The sequence below is a fragment of the Trypanosoma theileri genome (genome assembly GCF_002087225.1).
Source record: "Trypanosoma theileri isolate Edinburgh chromosome Unknown TM35_Tth_42_V1, whole genome shotgun sequence".
Lineage (NCBI taxonomy): Eukaryota > Euglenozoa > Kinetoplastea > Trypanosomatida > Trypanosomatidae > Trypanosoma > Trypanosoma theileri.
Genome location: NW_021639884.1, coordinates 53051 through 71821, shown reverse-complemented (window position 1 = coordinate 71821; position 18771 = coordinate 53051). Strand labels below are relative to the sequence as shown.

The 18771-nt window shown below is 41.0% G+C and overlaps 7 protein-coding genes across 7 annotated transcripts; all 7 read left to right on the top strand.

Moving 5' to 3' along the window:
• Positions 1 to 12: 12 nt before the first annotated feature.
• Positions 13 to 1365, top strand: TM35_000421250 (uncharacterized protein; the record flags this gene model as incomplete). Its single annotated transcript, XM_029029936.1, has 1 exon — positions 13 to 1365. One exon carries the CDS (start codon positions 13 to 15, stop codon positions 1363 to 1365), a length of 1353 nt encoding a protein of 450 aa, XP_028878733.1.
• Positions 1366 to 1944: 579 nt separating this feature from the next.
• On the top strand, positions 1945 to 3369 carry TM35_000421240 (putative actin; the record flags this gene model as incomplete). Its single annotated transcript, XM_029029935.1, has 1 exon — positions 1945 to 3369. One exon carries the CDS (start codon positions 1945 to 1947, stop codon positions 3367 to 3369), a length of 1425 nt encoding a protein of 474 aa, XP_028878732.1.
• Positions 3370 to 3869: 500 nt separating this feature from the next.
• On the top strand, positions 3870 to 4886 carry TM35_000421230 (uncharacterized protein; the record flags this gene model as incomplete). Its single annotated transcript, XM_029029934.1, has 1 exon — positions 3870 to 4886. One exon carries the CDS (start codon positions 3870 to 3872, stop codon positions 4884 to 4886), a length of 1017 nt encoding a protein of 338 aa, XP_028878731.1.
• A 497-nt stretch (positions 4887 to 5383) lies between these two features.
• TM35_000421220 (uncharacterized protein) lies at positions 5384 to 9052 on the top strand (the record flags this gene model as incomplete). The annotated part of the gene is made up of 1 exon (XM_029029933.1): positions 5384 to 9052. The coding sequence occupies one exon, from the start codon at positions 5384 to 5386 to the stop codon at positions 9050 to 9052; it is 3669 nt and encodes a 1222-aa protein (XP_028878730.1).
• A 432-nt stretch (positions 9053 to 9484) lies between these two features.
• Positions 9485 to 10705, top strand: TM35_000421210 (putative aspartate aminotransferase; the record flags this gene model as incomplete). The annotated part of the gene is made up of 1 exon (XM_029029932.1): positions 9485 to 10705. The coding sequence occupies one exon, from the start codon at positions 9485 to 9487 to the stop codon at positions 10703 to 10705; it is 1221 nt and encodes a 406-aa protein (XP_028878729.1).
• A 1278-nt stretch (positions 10706 to 11983) lies between these two features.
• Positions 11984 to 13204, top strand: TM35_000421200 (putative aspartate aminotransferase; the record flags this gene model as incomplete). The annotated part of the gene is made up of 1 exon (XM_029029931.1): positions 11984 to 13204. The coding sequence occupies one exon, from the start codon at positions 11984 to 11986 to the stop codon at positions 13202 to 13204; it is 1221 nt and encodes a 406-aa protein (XP_028878728.1).
• Positions 13205 to 14156: 952 nt separating this feature from the next.
• On the top strand, positions 14157 to 17840 carry TM35_000421190 (NADH-dependent fumarate reductase; the record flags this gene model as incomplete). Its single annotated transcript, XM_029029930.1, has 1 exon — positions 14157 to 17840. One exon carries the CDS (start codon positions 14157 to 14159, stop codon positions 17838 to 17840), a length of 3684 nt encoding a protein of 1227 aa, XP_028878727.1.
• Positions 17841 to 18771: the final 931 nt, after the last annotated feature.

The following is an 18771-nucleotide window of genomic DNA, read 5'->3' as shown; positions in this document are numbered from 1 at the left end:
TATTAGTAGTGCATGTCCTACGCATCCTTATACCAGCGACGAAAAACCACATCTCCTCCCGTATCCCCTACTCACAAACCTCACAGTAATCACAATAACAATAACAACAAACAACAAGAAGAAGAGGAATGCGAAGATCCACACAACTCCCTAGAGTTACAATGGCCATCAGTTGTTGTTAATACTATTACTAATACTAATACTAATACTAATACTAAACGAGAGAAAGAGAAGGAACTCTCACATACAAATATCTCTGATTCTACAACAACAACAAGAACAACAAGAAGAAGAAGGAGAGTATCTGGTTTAAATACGCCGCCCCCTCTCTCATCAACATCATCATCATCCCCTTCACTGATAAAAGTATCAAGTAAGGAAATAACCGCCAAATTGATGAATATCATGCAAGCTCGAGAAAAGATTGAGAATCTTATTCATCTACAAAAGGATGATGAAGAGTCTCTCATTTCTTTAATACGATCACTTCTCATCCGTGAGGAGGACGATGATACCAATGGTGAGAAGACTCAAACAGTATTACAAAATGCCATTTTAGATCGTAATAAAGCCTTACAATTGTTAAATACAATGCGATTGGAGGGAAATGCCATTATTCACCGAATGCATCAAAATATGATTCAACAACAACAACAAATTGAATCTCTTATGCAGGAAAATATAAGATTGCGTAATAGTCTTAGTGAGGCACTGGCTTTAATAACAGATATTAGTTCTCATAATAATAATAATAATAATAATAATAATAATAATAAAAATAAGATAAATGATAGTGGTAACTTGGATGAAACGGGTACTATACCGATAGCCGTTGAATCTGCAGTGGTAGAGGAGAACCCTGTTCCTCCATTCTCACAGTTGTTCCTTTCAGTTTCATCAGAGAAGAGTAATAATAATAATAATAATAATAATAATAATAATAATAATAATAGTATGAATGTGAGCTCTGTTAGTAGTAATGGTAACAGGAGTAATGGAGGGGAAATAGCTGCGGAGACGGTTACCTCAAGCCTGCGATTACGGCAAATGATATCTACACTTCAGACAGCACTGCGTTGTGAAAAACAACAACGTTTAGAGGCGGAGGAACTCTCACATAAAATGGCATTAGAACATCAACGTAATGTTTCTTTAATGGAAGTGCGATTACAACGTATTCAAAGGAGTACGAGTAGTGGTCCCACACGGAAGTACACATCTTTTCAACAACAACTACAGCAACAACAACAACTACAACAGAAAGAAGAAAAAGAGGAACTTGGGTTTAAAGAGGAAGTTCACTCAGCTAAGGATGAGCTTAGTACTCTTTTGGCATCCCTCGCAGAATCTACAATGACGAAATAAGATTAATAAAAAAATGGCTAAGAAAGAGAAAAAGAATAACGGGATGAAATGGAGATCTATTTATATATTTTGAAAAGAGGGTGGATTAATGTTATCTCCTCAAAGTTTAAGAAATAAAAATTCAAAAGGAAATAAAGATAAGAAATTTAAGCGACATGACGCGAACTATCGTTATTACGTACGTATATATATATTTATATATAAAGAGTGAGTGAGAGAGAGAGAGAGAGAGGTGGGTAGAAGAACGTTTCTTGTATATATTCCTTTTTCATTTGTTTGTCATATTAACCATAATACTTTGTATTTGCTTATGTATTGGTGTTTTCTCCTGTATTTGGATGTATACTCTCTGTGTGTGTGTGTCTGTTTTCATCAAATATTTCTTTCAGTTTTTTTCATTTATTTTATTTTTTTTATTCATTACATACTTTCTAAATCTGTTAGGACGGAAATAACTATAGATAGAAAAAGAAAAGGAAAAAAAAAAAGGAGTAGCTGCTGTTTCTAGTAGTAGTAGAGATTGTTGTTTGTTAACTTGTATATATATATATATATATATATATATATATATATATATATATGCAGAGTAGTACTATTATACTAGATGCTGGTTCAGGCACTGTAAAGGTAGGGAGTAGTACCTCCACTCTCCCCGTAGTCCTTCCCTCACTGGCTGGACGTGCCAAGTATAAACCACTTTTTCAATTATCTCCACAATCATCCTTAACCACAACTTCATCAAATGATGGGATGGGAATAACTGCTGTTGGGATTGAGGCTGCGGAGCGTCGTGGTCTTTTACATCTTTCCTATCCCATTCAACATGGCAATATTGTAGACTGGGATGCTTGGCAATTGTTATTAACACAAGCAGGAGAACAGTTAAGTACATCCCTTAATGAAAAGAATTTCTTTTGGATTGAACATCCATTTAGTTCTAGACCACAACGGGCACGAGTGGCTCAAATACTTTTTGAAGAAGAAAATATTTCAGGAATGTGTGTAGGTATAGCCCCATTACTCTCTCTTTATGCAACTGGAAATACAACAGGAATAGTATTAGATATAGGAGAAGGTGTTTCTTCTGTTGCGGCTGCAGTGCAGGGATATGCCGTAACGGAAATGATGCAGCGAGTAGACTTTGGTGGAGGTGCGGTAACTCAATATCTTCAACGTTTAATGCGGGAGTATGGTAGTTACTATAATGTACTTAATAGTAATAGTGGTAATAATAGTAATAGTGGTAATAATAGTAATAATAGTAAACATTATCATGATAAGGTGGTACGTAGTTTTAATCCATCCCGCTGTGGATCGGAACGTGAACTTGTACGTACAATTAAAGAGCATTGTTGTGAAGTTAGTCCTACACCATTATTACCATCTCCTGTCAGTGTGGTGGGCTTTGGTGGGAATCCTACCACTTACACAGAGGAGGATAATAATAATAATAATAATAATAATAATAATAATAATAATAATAATAATAATAATAAAGCAATAAAGGAGAAGGATGATGCCGCTTTACTTGGACTAGTAGATGCAGTTTCTAATACTCACATGAATACAAACACGACACGACATCGTCTACCGGATGGGACAGAACTCACACTTGGATGTGAATTACAACAAGCAGCGGAAGTTTTATTTACACCCGCTCTTATTGGCCATGAACACGCCGGTGTGGCTGATCTCGTCGCGGATGCGGTGCGGATAGCCGATGTTGAATTACGTGCCGAGTTGTGTAGATGTGTTTATTTAACTGGTGGGGCTACTTTATTAGGCGGTTTTGGTCAACGTTTTCTTGCGGAACTCCTGCGCCGCACACCGCGTGGGTGTACTGTTCGTGTGGCCGCGGCTGCAGCGGAGGAGCGGCGATTTGCGGCGTGGATGGGTGCGGCGTGTGTCTCGCAGTTATCTCTATTTGAATCTGAGATGATCGTGCGACGGGCGGAATATATGGAGGAAGGGGAAAGAGTACTGCACAGCCGTATTGTGGGATGAAGAGGCAAAATAAATAGAGAGAGAGAGAGAGAGAGAGAGAGAAAGGAAGAGGAGGAAAGAGTATATATATATATATATATATATATATATATATATATATATATATATATTATCAACTCTTATAATGGTGTGGAAAGAGGGGTTATGGTTGCTGTTTTTTTGAGTTATTTTTGTTACTGTTTCTATTTCTCTCTGATTGTCAGTGTTTTCCTTCTATGTGAGTGTAGAGAATTTGTAAGTGTACTGCATAATATCCTATTTACTTTCTGGTTTTTTTTTTTTCTTGTTTCTATCCCATTCTTGTGTAAACAAACTACGTGGTGTTATTTACTACTATTACCAGTAACAGTAACTGTATAGATTTGGTTGGAAGTGAAAGAAGTCTATATATATATATATATATATATATATATCTGTTACCTTGAGAAGATTGTTGAATATCACAAACAAAAAAAAAGCCATTTGAAATAACGTTAAAGGAGTGGGTGGGAGGAAAAAAAATGGCAAATAAAAAACTTCGTGAAGTTGTACGCATCATGCAAGAAGAGAATGAACGTGATCGTGAATTGGTATTGGCATTATGCCGTGCAGAACACCAAAAACTACTGGAGAAGCAACTTGCCGCACTTGTACATCTCAAAGAACAACAACAACACTATCGTGCTTCATATACGGCAAGTATGAAATCCGTATCTTCTCATACACGGCAGATACCAGGACAAGTAAAGAGAAGTAATAGTTTTTCTGGTGGTGGTACTAGTAGCATTGTGAATAAAACTCCATGTGTACAACGAATGAATAACTCACATAAAGAAACATTAACAGAAGCAGAAGCAGAAGCATCAGTACCAGTTCCAACTAAAACTACTAGAATGAATGGTGTTATTCCCTCTTATATAGATCAGATGAGTTCCATACGCAAGGGAGATCCCACTAATGATAATATGGCCTACGGATCCTCCTCCTCATCAGGTGTATACTTAGATCCATGGAAAATACAAGTGACAGGGGAACAATTAGAAAGTTGGCAAAATGTTGATTCCGCAACCACAACAACCACAGCAACCATTACACAGAAAGTTAACCCGATATTATCACAACTATTACCAGAATGGCAAAGGGATGTTGTCACCATGACGGATGAAGAAGTGGCAAAGGCTAATCTTGTAGATAAGATCCATCGTTTGTATGGTGACTCCACAGCCGTTCAAGGCACTTTAACTCCCATTCTCCAACAACAACAACATCGACAACAACAATTACATAGGAGACCTTCATCTACAGTTATGGACCCTGTGGCTCCAGAGCGTAGTTCTCACTTTCTCTCATCTGTAGTAAAAGCTGGTGGAACAGCAACAGCAACAAGAACAACAACAACAACAGCATCATCAGTAGGAGGAGGAGGAGGAGTAGTGGGAACAGGGCGAAGTGTCATGTCAAAGGAAGAGGTAATGTCTGAACTGCGTCGATTATATGGTCTTGAGGATTCTGAAAATGGAGGAAATATAGATGATTGAGTTGTTTTTTTTTTTATTGTTGTTGTGGGTTTTGTATCTCATTCTAAACTATTATTATTTTTCTAATTCTGTATATATACATATATACATATTCTAGGTCTCTCTCTCTCTCTCTCTCATCATTGCGTCACCCACTATCACTGTATTTACTCTGTATTATCTGTGTGCAAATCCTCTTTTCTTTGCCGCTGCTGCTGTGGCTTTTTTACTTTTACTCCTACCATTTATTATATATATACATTTAATCCTTTTTTTTTTCTTTTCTTTTCTTTTGTTTATTCTTCTTGTACACATTGTATTTAAAAAGGTGTATAAATAGGAAGTGCAAAAAAAAAAAAAAGAAAAGAAAAAAAAAATAGTATTTTGCTTACTCTTTTATTCCCCCCTCCCCATTGTTTTGGGTTCTCTGAGATAATACAACGTGCAGACCTTAAAGGGAAATTAACAGGAAACGTTGAAAAGGGTGTAGTGGCCTCTTATTTTCTTTTTCATTTGGCATGTCTAAAGAAGCAGGAGATCAAGAAGTGGCTACACTCTCACCCCATATACTCAGTAACGGTAATGGTGATAAGTGTAGTAATGATTTTATGCGTAGTTTAACTGAGTACGAGAACCAGAAAAAAAACGTTATCAGTGAAAAATTCCATAACGGCGAATATGGCAGTAGTACAAATCTCTTTATCAAACAAAATAACAGTACTCATATAGAAAATATTAATTATGATCAAGAAACGTTTGCTCAGTTCCCCCCTAGGACATCTGCAGTGAATGCTGTAGTTGAGGCACATGAGAATATGATGGCCACAACAGTTGGTACATCTAATACTACTACTACTACTACTACTACTACTACTACTACAGGGCAAAGTATTACATTTGAATCTTTATTTGCAGAACAAATGCAATCACTCACTGCAACAAGTGTTAACAATTTCTTACATCCCATGCAGGAGTCTACGATGAACTCCACCCTTCCACTACACCTTGGTGAGGATACTCTCACCTCTACTCTTACTACTACAGACTGTACCGTACTTTTGGCACGATTGGATTCAAGTGCAGCTCAATTACTAGTACAAACCGTACCACAACTTGCTACTACAGGAACAACAACGGCATCAGATTTCTTTTCACTTAGTGGAACGGATACATTTGGTAAATTGACAGAAACTCGAAGTACAGTACAAACAAACTCACCTACTATTATTAGTAATCAATCTTTTACTAATAGTAGACGAAGTAATATGAATACTAATGACAATGCTGATAGCAGTAGTGGTATAATGCCAGGACACTTACAGCCTGATAATACGTATACCACTTTGACACCAGCAAGACCTGTTAATTCCAGTGATATTTTAGGATTTGCTCGTATAGCACGTGGTGATGAAAACCCGATCATACCTCTCACCCACGATAGTAACTGCAGTACACCATTACGGTTATGTGGCCTCTCTCTTGAAAGGTGTTCTCCGCCTCCTTTGAGTCCCCCAGGTGAAGTGGACGCAGAAACGGCGGAAATTATAACTGCATTTAAAGCAGATGCGCACAATGATCCTTTGCTCTTTAGTTATGCAATGCAGGAAACCTCTGTGGGGTTCAGTGAAACATTTGGTACTAGGACAGAGACAGTGTGTTCCATCGCTTCCCATAGCTCCACTGGCCAAGTATTAGACTTTACAGAGCGCACACACCAATTGGGTTATCCGGCATATGTAAAGAATAACGATGATGAACCGCTACATAATGAACTAGAATCCACAATCGCTCCCCGTACAACAATGGGAGAAGAAACAGTGACAACTGTTGCCGAAGATGACATATGTGAACTAGAACAAGGGAGGGGGAATCACAGCAATAACAACAAGAACAGGAATCATAAACAAGCTTCAGAAGTACTGGTGAAACCATATCCCCTTAAATCAACTTCATTATTGAAATCCGCTGTTAATTCTGACAGAATACATTTCATGTCAATTGTCAGCGCAATAAGTGGGGCTAACTATGAGTCTCCTATTACAGGTACACCTGAGAAGCAATCCCCTTCAAAAAGCCCAACACCCCTATTAGGAAATCCTATCACTCTGGAGGACAACAATGCCCTTTCTCTCACTAGCAATGTTGCGCCAGGATCCCTTGTGTCTGACTCGGTACCAAGACTATCACACACTGCCACGCTCAATGCTGCAGATTTACCTTTATTGAGTCCCTCTAGAACGTATAGTAGTGGTAGTGGTGGTGGTCCTAATGACGCGACAGCAATCAATAGCCCTCTACAAATCCCCCACGTCAACAGAAACAACGACGACTATGGTAGTACTAACAACTACATTGAAGATAACAGGACCCTCCTTAAACCAGAAGAAGGAAATGAAACACAGGATGAGGGTTCAGGTAATCACAATGAAGGTTCAGGTGACCACAATGAGAGTTCAGGTAACCACAATGAGGGTTCAGGTAATCACAATGAGGGTTCAGGTAACCACAATGAAGGCTCAGGTAATAACAATGAGGGTTCAGGTAACCACAATGAGGGTTCAGGTAATAACAATGAGGGTTCAGGTAACCACAATGAAGGTTCAGGTAATAACAATGAGGGTTCAGGTAACCACAATGGGGGTTCGGGTAATAACAATGAGGGTTCAGGTAACCACAATGAAGGCTCAGGTAACCACAATGGGGGTTCAGGTGATCACAGTGAGAGTTCAGATGATCACAATGAGGGTTCAGGTGATCACAATGAGGGTTCCAGTAACCACAATGAAGAAGATGACGGTGATTTCGGGGAATTTGTGGAGGCGTCACCATCTCAAACATCGTTAGAAAAAGTTCCTGTTGATGCTACTGCCCCTCCAATGCTCTTTCACTCTTCCTCAGGGCACCAAGATGAATTGCATCTCCTGCATAAGAATGAAGGGTCCGGTGATCACAATGAGGGTTTAGATGATCACAATGATGGTTTAGATGATCACAATGAGGGTTCCAGTAACCACAATGAAGAAGATGATGATTTCGGGGAATTTGTGGAGGCGTCACCATCTCAAACATCGTTAGAAAAGGTTCCTATTGATGCTACTGCCCCTCCAATGTCCTTTCACTCTTCCTCAGAGCACCAAGATGAATTGCATCTCCTGCATAAGAATGAAGGTGAAGGAAACCCGGGAACAGCTGTGAATTCCACAGTTGCAGATTCAGCCGCTAAGGAAAACGTTTTCGGGGTACGGCAAAAAACGGTGCATTTCGATGAGAATGAACCCGTTATAATTGAACCTCTTCCAGATGAAGTCGTGAATGCATATCCCGAGGAATACATAGTCGCAGAGGTGAATAAAGGTACCGATGAGGGCAACGAAGAAGAAGAAGAAGACGATGAAGAAGAATGGGCTGCATTTACAGAGGCCTCCCCTTCTCCCTCTGTGCCATCAAGAGTGGTGACATCCACTGAACATAAATTAACAGAGAATAGCCGGCCCGTACCGATGGTCTCTCAAGCAAGGGATGATAATGATTTCTTTATCGTTGATAGTGACATAGACAGGGCATTGCTTCGACAGCGCCTTTCTGAACTCGCTGGGTGTGTGATGGAATCTGATTATGGCAATACAGTTAGCGTCAACACGGAGGATGAATATGATGAATGTAACAACAATTTTAGGGAGAACAATGTGCAACTGGCTCATTCACGAAGTGAACTTCTAATTAGTACTATGGAGGCTATGTCCTTTACACGGCGAGCTCAGTATGGAGCTTCTGAAGATGAATTCCTTGGCATTGGAAGCTCATTTGTGGCCAGTGATAGCTTTTCTGCCTCCTGTAATATCTTTGGCACGTATTCAACGGTTACAGATGTGGGTGAGACAAGAGATCCCAACCAACAACAAAACGTAACCCCCGTTACTGTGGACCCTGTTGCAGCACTTCAAATAGCTGACCGCCGCTCCTTACGTTCTCGCGAAAACCTTGACTCCCTTCTACTAAACAGCTCCCAGGAACGACATCCTATTCCTGTGGAAGAAGTTATTGCAAGAGTGAGATCCATTGTTGAAGACCAGGTATTGCAGTCTGAGAATGGTAATAACTCCACTTATCACATCCATCCTACTCTGCAGCCCCCACAAATTGGGGGCAGCGTATACCCCGCACCGTCCTTGCAGCTACCGATTTAAACCACAAATACACAAACTATTTTCTGGAACGTTTACACAAATAAACCGGTATATATATTTATATATCTTTTTTGCGCGTGTGTTCTATTTCTGTTCCTGGAACCTAAACAACAAACAAAAACACATCGCTACGGGTATCACGCCCACCGAATGTGGGGATGGTGCTCTTTCGTTCCCCTCCTTCCTTTCTTGGCTTTTACTTTATTTATTCAAAGGGAGACTTCCATCCTGCAAACCAAGGAAATAAAAACTGTATCCACGGTATACATATCCTACTCTCTGTGGGTGTATTCACTTCACTGTTATTCTTTTCCCTCTCTCCTTCTTCTTTCTTTTTCTTTCTCTCCTCATCACATTGGTATTGTTTGTTAACGCATGGCAATATCAGAAAAACCGAAAAAAGCACGCATTCACACGTAAAAGATAATTAAGATGGCATCGACAAGCTTCTGGGAAAATGTACCTTCGGTCCCACCAGATGCGATCTTCGCTCTATTTGTGGAGGCCTCAAAAGCACCTGAACCAAAGGCGGATCTTATCATTGGCGCATACCGTGATGCTGATGGACGCCCCTATCCACTTAAGGTGGTTGAGAAGGCAGAGCACCTTCTTGTGACGGAAATTTGCCCAAACAAAGAGTATCTGCCAATGTCGGGGCTTGCTCCATTCATTGAGGGAGCGCTGAAGCTCGCCTACGGTGATTGCGTGCCGCGTTCCCGCATTGTGGCAGTTCAGGGGTTGAGTGGAACTGGTTCACTGAGCTTGGGTGCACGCTTGATTGCCAGAGTCCTCTCGCGTGAAACACCAGTGTACATCTCTGACCCAACATGGCCTAACCATTACGCTGTGATGAATGTTGCCGGACTGTCCAACACCCGCAAGTACCGCTACTACAACCCCGCAACACGCAGTCTTGACTTTGAAGGCCTCATCGCTGATATCAGCAATGCTCCTGAGCGCAGTGTGATCCTTCTGCACGCCTGTGCACACAACCCCACGGGTGTGGATCCCACGAAGGAGCAGTGGGCGAAGATTGCAGAGGTGGTCAAGCAGCGCAACCTCATCGCCTTCTTTGACTGTGCATACCAAGGATATGCTACAGGAAGTCTTGACAACGATGCGTACGCCATCAGGCTGTTTGTGCGCGAGGGCTTGGAGATTATGCTCGCACAGTCCTTCTCGAAGAATATGGGTCTCTACTCGGAGCGTGTGGGCGTGTGCTCTCTTGTTTTGGCAAAGGAAGAGAAGGCACCAGCACTGAAGGCGCAGCTGGAGAGTATTGCCCGTGCCATGTACTCCACACCGCCGGCTCACGGGGCACGTTTGGCCAATCTTGTTATGAGCAACCCAGAGCTCCGCCGTGAGTGGGAGGAGGAACTGCAATTAATGGCAAACCGTGTGCAAGAAATGCGTCAGGCTGTCTTTGATGGTCTTAAGAAGCGTGGCACACCCGGTACATGGGATCACGTTATTTCGCAGCTTGGTATGTTCTCTTACCTTGGTCTCACAAGGGCACAGTGTGAGAAGTTGATTGAAAAGCGAGTGTTTGTTCTGCCCTCTGGTCGTGCAAACATGGCTGGTTTGACAACGAAGACAGTGGAACTTCTCGTTGGCGCCATTGATGAAGTGGTACGAGCAGAACCATCTCAGTGAGACTGCAACACGAGTAATGGCACTTGCATAGAGTTGTCATGTGGTTTAATGAGGATATGAATAGATGATAATGATATTGTTGTTGTTTGGATTTTTTTTTCCTGCGCGAAGCCGTAAGAAATAGTTTTTTTTCATTTATAATGTACGGGTGAGTTGACTACAAGTTTGGTCTGTCTGTAATAGGAGACCGATTCATAGAATATTTTACGTTCGTGTTTTTTTACGTGAATATGTAATTTCATTTTTCTTCTTGTAGAGGCAAACATGATGAAATGTACTCTCTCGCCTAATCTGATGTTACCTTTTTTTTTCACATTGGTGCCTGTGGTAGGGCAGACTTCTTTCACTTTTGTTTCCTGGAAATGGAGAGAGAGATACAGAACCGTTGCATTAATGTAAATCTCGTGTAGATAGGATTTGTGAATCGCGGAACTTTAGTAGTCTCTAATGAACGTCGTATTGATTCCCAAACTTGTATTTGCTTCTATGACTCCTACTATGTTCTTGTTTTTTGTTGTTTTTTTTTTTTTTTTTTGCACTTCTGGTTGAGAAATTAAAGCTTTTTTTTTTTAATTTCCATGCTTGTATTGAAGAATGTGAAATTGGTTCTCATGCGACATTCTCTACTATGCTTCTAAAAAGAAAAAGGTTAAACGGTAGGCTTATTACACATCCCAAGGGATGTGTTTCTTTTTTGTTTGTTTTTTTTCTTTATCAATTAAATCCCTTCCTTCCATATGGTACGAAGAGAGACCAAGGGAACTGTATGAGGGTTCCTCCTCGCAAATACGTTTTTAGGGATATTGAGAGTCAAACCGTCAACAAAAGAGTTAAGATTACCTAATATTTGTTCAGGCGCCTCTCAGGATTTGCATCCTGCTTTTTTTTTTTTTTTTACTTACTTCTTGTTTCCTACGTTAATTATATACAAAAGAAATACAAAAAAAAAAATGTTTTCTTTCTTTTTGCAAGACAATCATAAATTATAAAAGAGGCATCTCTTTAGAAAGAACGCCTTCTATTTCTCATATTTTTACCCCTTCTTACAAACATACAAGGAAACCTCATTTCAATTAGGGGTCTCTACTCTGACTTTCTCTCTCGCTCTCTCTACTCCTGGGTGGCTAAATGGATGTCCATTAAATATCCTCGCATTTTCCCTCTCTCCTTCTTCTTTCTTTTTCTTTCTCTCCTCATCACATTGGTATTGTTTGTTAACGCATGGCAATATCAGAAAAACCGAAAAAAGCACGCATTCACACGTAAAAGATAATTAAGATGGCATCGACAAGCTTCTGGGAAAATGTACCTTCGGTCCCACCAGATGCGATCTTCGCTCTATCATTGGAAGCCAAGAAAGCGCCTGAACCAAAGGCGGATCTTATCGTTGGCGCATACCGTGATGCTGATGGACGCCCCTATCCACTTAAGGTGGTTGAGAAGGCAGAGCACCGTCTTGTGACGGAAATTTGCCCAAACAAAGAGTATCTGCCAATGAAGGGATTCGCTCCATTCATTGAGGAAGCGCTGAAGCTCGCCTACGGTGATTGCGTGCCGCGTTCCCGCATTGCAGCTGCACAGGGGTTGAGTGGAACTGGTTCACTGAGCATGGGCGCACACCTTATTGCAAAGGTTCTCTCGCGTGAAACACCAGTGTACATCTCTGACCCAACATGGCCTAACCATTACGCTGTGATGGAAGCTGCCGGACTGTCCAACACCCGCAAGTACCGCTACTACAACCCCGCAACACGCAGTCTTGACTTTGAAGGCCTCATCGCTGATATCAGCAATGCTCCTGAGCGCAGTGTGATCATTCTGCACGCCTGTGCACACAACCCCACGGGTGTGGATCCCACGAAGGAGCAGTGGGCGAAGATTGCAGAGGTGGTCAAGCAGCGCAACCTCATCGCCTTCTTTGACTGTGCATACCAAGGATACGCTACAGGAAGTCTTGACAACGATGCGTACGCCATCAGGCTGTTTGTGCGCGAGGGCTTGGAGATTATGCTCGCACAGTCCTTCTCGAAGAATATGGGTCTCTACTCGGAGCGTGTGGGCGTGTGCTCTCTTGTTTTGGCAAAGGAAGAGAAGGCACCAGCACTGGAGGCGCAGCTGGAGAGTATTGCCCGTGCCATGTACTCCACACCGCCGGCTCACGGGGCACGTCTGGCCCATCTTGTTATGAGCAACCCAGAGCTCCGCCGTGAGTGGGAGGAGGAACTGCAATTAATGGCAAACCGTGTGCAAGAAATGCGTCAGGCTGTCTTTGATGGTCTTAAGAAGCGTGGTACACCCGGTACATGGGATCACGTTATTTCGCAGCTTGGTATGTTCTCTTACCTTGGTCTCACAAGGGCACAGTGTGAGAAGTTGATTGAAAAGCGAGTGTTTGTTCTGCCCTCTGGTCGTGCAAACATGGCTGGTTTGACAACGAAGACAGTGGAACTTCTCGTTGACGCCATTGATGAAGTGGTACGAGCAGAACCATCTCAGTGAGACTGCAACACGAGTAATGGCACTTGCATGGGTTTGCATTACGTGTAATGTTGGTAATATCCTTCTCTTATGATTATGGGCTACCTTGATGTTAATATCCCTTCTATAAATCCATGATAAACACACTGTGTTTTGTGCCTGTGTGCGCGTGAAGGAAAGTAGAATAAAGGTACTCTCTTTTCTTCTTTGTAAAGCATTAAGGAAGCAGAAGATCTAATTAAAATGTTCATTTTGGAAAACGAAGAAAAATGATTTAAGAAGAATAAATGGATATGTGAAAGAAGAGTTAACTTTACTCTTACTCTTCATCGGTGACCCTGTTGATGGGAGAAAACTAATTATTATAAATATTATAAATATTCTCCTCGTTTTTTTTGCCTGCGAGCGGTATCAAAGTTTGATGATGTGGTACTCGTGAACAACACCCTAATTTTTAATGTGTTGTTGAAGAAAACAAATTTTTAATTTTTTGATGCGCCATTGTTATCATGAATATTACTATACTATGATTACGATATATAAGAGTTTTTGTTATTCCTGAAAATGTATACTTTGTGTATTCTGGTCTATCATATCCTCGGATATTGGGGGAATCCTCTACGCCTCTTGCTGTTCTTACCCCTTACTCACTGTTTTTCTTCTCTCATATTTTTTGCAATTATTATGTGATTTTTTAGGTATTCAAAAGCGAGGAAAAAAAAAAAAAGAAATAATTCTACTTAAAAAAAAAATTTGTTTTCAAAAGAGCATTACTTCATACGTGCACCCCATAATTAGTGCAAGGTAGCAGATAAAATTAAAAAAGAAAAAAAAGAGAAGAAAAGGAAAGAAAGAAAGAAAAAAAAAAGGGGAGGAAGCAGTATAATAATTGCTCTTTCTTTTTTTTTCCATTTAAAGGTTGTTTTCTTGTTTTGTTTTTGATTGTTTGTTTATTTCTCTATTATTTAAAAAAATGCTCTCAACTAAACGTCTACTGTTCCGCCCGTCTATTACCACCGGTATTAGACGCGGTGAAGCAAATAGTGTCGTGCTTTCTTCAACCTTATGTTTCGCATCCAATAGCACTACGCTCGCATTACGGTGGAATTCAACGACATCTCGTACAAGCCATCCCTCACAAACACTTAACTACCAACAACGTTTTTCTTCTGGTGGTCCTGATGGTCGATCCTCTGCATCTATGGTTATTGTAGATCCTGTACGGGCCGCAAAAGAACGTGATCGTATGGCGAGAGAAATGCTCTCAAGTAATTTACCACGTCCTGCGGAAGAAGAACGGGTTGTGGTAACGTTGAAGGGTCTTGTACACACAGTACCATATACCCTTCGCATCGTTGAGGATGGCGCAAGTCTGGCTAAAGAGTCAGAAGCCAAAGCAAAAGTAATTCTGCAGGAATGTTTTGATATGGTAAACAAGTACCTAAATCACTATAACCCTGAAAGTGAAGTCTCTAAGGTGAATGAACTCCCAATTGGTGAAAAGCATAAAATGTCTGAACATCTTCTACGGGTTATGGAGTGCTCTGTTCGTGTATATACCTCCAGTGGAACATGTTTTGACCCCGCCACTGGACCCCTCGCCAAACGTTTACGTGATTTAATGCTAAAGGAAGATGGGGATGATATAACACTTTCTGAAGAAGAAGTTGAGCGTTTTTCACTCCCACGTAGCTTTGATGTTGATTTAGCTCAAGGTACCATTTCCCGTTTACACGATGAGGCGAAACTCGACCTTGGTGGTCTTAATAAAGGTTATACCGTTGATTGTGTGGTGGAGAAACTTAATGATGCTGGTATAGCCAATGTGTTATTTGAATGGGGAGGTGACTGTCGTGCTTCCGGTGTGAATTATCAACGTCTTCCTTGGGCTATAGCCGTTACACGTCCACCAAGTGTAAATGAGGTACGAGAACGTGCAGAAGCCATTGCTGAAGGAAAGGAAGTAGAGGAATTGAGTGTATTACGTGAGAAGGCTGCACTTCTACGTGTTATGTATCTTGATGATGAAGCGTTATGTACAAGTGGAGATTATGAAAATGTTGTTTTTAACAAGAAACATGGCGTTCGTTGCAGCTTGTTTGATTGGAAAAAGAAAGGATTATTAGAACCTGTAGATGATGAACTCGCTCAAGTTTCTGTAAAGTGTTATAGTGCCATGTACGCGGATGCCCTTGCCACAGCAAGTGTTATTAAACGTGATACTGTAAAGGTACGATATATGTTGGAAACCTGGCGTCATTCCCGAAACCGTGTAACCAATTATGCCGCCTATACACGTGAAGAAGAACGTCTTGCTCACATGTATGAAATTGCACGTGAAACTCCTGAATTACGGCAGGAACGTATTGCTGGTTCATTACCTGCTCGTGTTATTGTTATTGGTGGTGGACTTGCTGGTTTATCAGCTGCAATTGAGGCAGCTAGTTGTGGTGCTCAAGTTATTCTTATGGAAAAAGAGTCTAAACTTGGTGGTAATAGTGCCAAAGCTACATCTGGTATTAATGGTTGGGGTACACGTGCACAGGCTTTAAAAGATATTTATGATAACTGCAAAACCTTTGAACGTGATACATATCTTTCAGGTTTGGGAGGTATGTGTGCACCTGGACTGGTGCGTGCCCTCTCTGTAAAGAGTGGTGATGCCATTGGATGGCTTTCCTCTCTTGGTGTTCCATTGACTGTACTCTCACAACTTGGAGGACACAGCCGTAAACGTACACACCGCGCTCCTGATATGCCGGATGGTACTCCAGTACCCATTGGTTATACTATTATGCAAACACTTGAGCGACACATCCGTAATAATCTTTCTGATCACATTACAATTATGGAGAATACTTCCGTAAAGGCATTGATGCATGAAACTCATGGCACTCCAGACGGTGGACATGAAGTACATGTGACTGGTGTAACCTATGTGAAGTCCAATGGTGAAGAGAAGGAGCAAATGACTTTAACGGCTGATTCTGTCATTCTTGCTACTGGTGGTTTCTCTAACGATCGTGAAGGAAAGTCACTCTTACGTGAGTATGCCCCACATTTATTTGGTACGCCCACAACCAACGGTCCTTGGGCCACTGGTGATGGTGTAAAACTTGCCCGTCGCCTTGGTGCAACTCTTGTGGATATGGACAAGATACAACTACACCCGACTGGTCTTATTGACCCTAAAGATCCGGCAAGCCCAACAAAATACCTTGGCCCAGAGGCACTTCGTGGATCTGGTGGTATTCTGTTAAACAATAAGGGTGAACGTTTTGTAAATGAGCTCGATCTCCGCTCTGTTGTATCAAAGGCTATCAATATGCAGGATAATGAGTATCCAGAATCTAAAGGCAGTCGTTTTGCTTACTGTATACTTAATGAGGCAGCTGCAGAGTTGTTTGGTAGAAACGCCCTTGGTTATTACTGGAATGTATTGGGTGTATTCAAACGTGTAGAAGATGAACATGAACTGGCAGAATTAATTGGTTGCAGTCAGGAGACTCTGCATCAAACTCTGGTAACTTATGAGGCTACCAGTAGGAATGGGTCGAGATGTCTAAAGACAGGAAAATCTGTATTCCCATGTGTTCTCGGTCCACAAGGTCCTTTCTATGTTGCCTTTGTTACCCCATCTATTCACTACACTATGGGTGGATGCCTTATTTCGGCAGCGGCAGAAATACTGCAGGAGCATCATTCAATGAACATTCTTGAAGATCAACGTCCAATTCGTGGATTGTTTGGAGCAGGTGAAGTAACAGGAGGTGTTCATGGTGGTAATCGACTTGGTGGTAATTCTCTACTGGAGTGTGTGGTGTTTGGAAAGATTGCGGGTGATCGTGCGGCAACAATTTTGCAAAAGCGGGATTCGGCTCTATCAACAGAAAAGTGGACCTCCGTTGTGGTGCGTGAATCGCGCCGTAGTGAACAGTTTGGTGCTGGTTCTCGTGTATTACGTTTTAACCTTCCTGGTGCCTTACAACGTTCTGGTTTAAGTCTTGGTCAATTTATTGCTATCAGAGGTGAATGGGATGGAAGACAACTTATTGGATATTACAGTCCTATTACATTACCAGAGGAACGTGGTACAATTTCTATTCTCGCCCGTGGTGATAAGGGAACATTATGTGAGTGGATTTCTGCCATGCGTCCAGGTGACTCTGTTGAGATTAAAGCCTGTACAGGTCTTCGTATTGATCGTGACCCAAATACAAAACAAATTATCTTTCGAGGACATGTTATTCGACAATTTGGTTTAATTGCGGGTGGTACAGGAGTGGCTCCAATGCTTCAAATTATTCGTGCCGCTTTGGAACGTCCTTTTGTGGAAACTACGGAATCTATTCGACTCATCTACGCCTCTGAAGAGTATGATGAATTGACCTACCGTAGTACTTTACAAGATTATGCTAAATCGAATCCTGATAAGTTTGCCTGTGATTTTGTACTCAACAGTCCTCCTGAGGGATGGACAGGTGGTGTTGGCTTTATAGACCGTCCATCTCTGCAGAAAACACTGCAGCCACCATCTGATGATCTTCTTGTTGCTATTTGTGGTCCACCAGCTATGCAGAGGGCGGTGCGGAATACATTGTTGAATATGGGATATAATCCAGCCCTTGTGCGTACAGTGGATGAGGATATGGAATAGATAATAGTGTGAAGAAGCGATCGTATAGTTTCTTTCTTTGTTCGTGTTTTTTTTTTTTTTTTACTTCTTGGGGGTTATTTCTGCGTGGAAAAAGAAAAAGGAATTCCATTGGTTTTAAATGAGGAAGAAAGAAAGAAAGGAGGAGAAGGAGGGAAAAAAGGTTTCAGACCCTGGTGGTGTGGGACTGAATAAATAAAGAGAAAGAAGGAAAGGAAAGGAAAGGAAAATAATATCATTGTTAGGATATTAGTGTGAAGAAGAATAAGAATAAGAATAAGAAGGATGTCTCTATTGGGGTTTTCAAGCGTCTTGATGTCTGCTTCTACAGAGAAAGGTTAGAAAATAACAGGCCCGCAATCAAAAGGGAAAAAAAAAAATGATGATCTTAAATAAATGTAATGAGGAAACTATTCCTATTGTTTTAACTTATTTTCTATAAACGTCACGCATTTTTTTTTCTTTGTTTTTTTTTGTTTTTAACTCCGTTGCTTTTTTTTTTTATTGTTTTTACTTTTTTTCTTTGTCTCTTTCTTTCACTCGCTTGTTTCTGGTTTTTCATCAAACCAGTAATTTCTTGGTTAACAATAGTGTTTTGCAGGTTTACTGTTTCTTTGTTGTATGCAACTTTGTTTAGATCAGAGAATATATGTGCTCGTGTGTGTGTGAGATAGAGATAGAGAGAGAGAGAGAGAAAAGGGGCACAAAAGAAGAAAATGTAAAAAAAAATCAGTTGTTATTGCTTTCTCTCGTGAGAGAACACATTGTGTGTGCATATCAAACCAATACTCATAATAATAATAATTTTAATTACAATTAGAAACCAAAAGATCGATTGGTTCAAAAGAAAAGTGTATGGGAAAAAGGGGGAGAAAAAAAAAAAAAAAGAAGCAATACATTTTCTCTTACACTATGCGTTTGTGTGCGAGTGTGT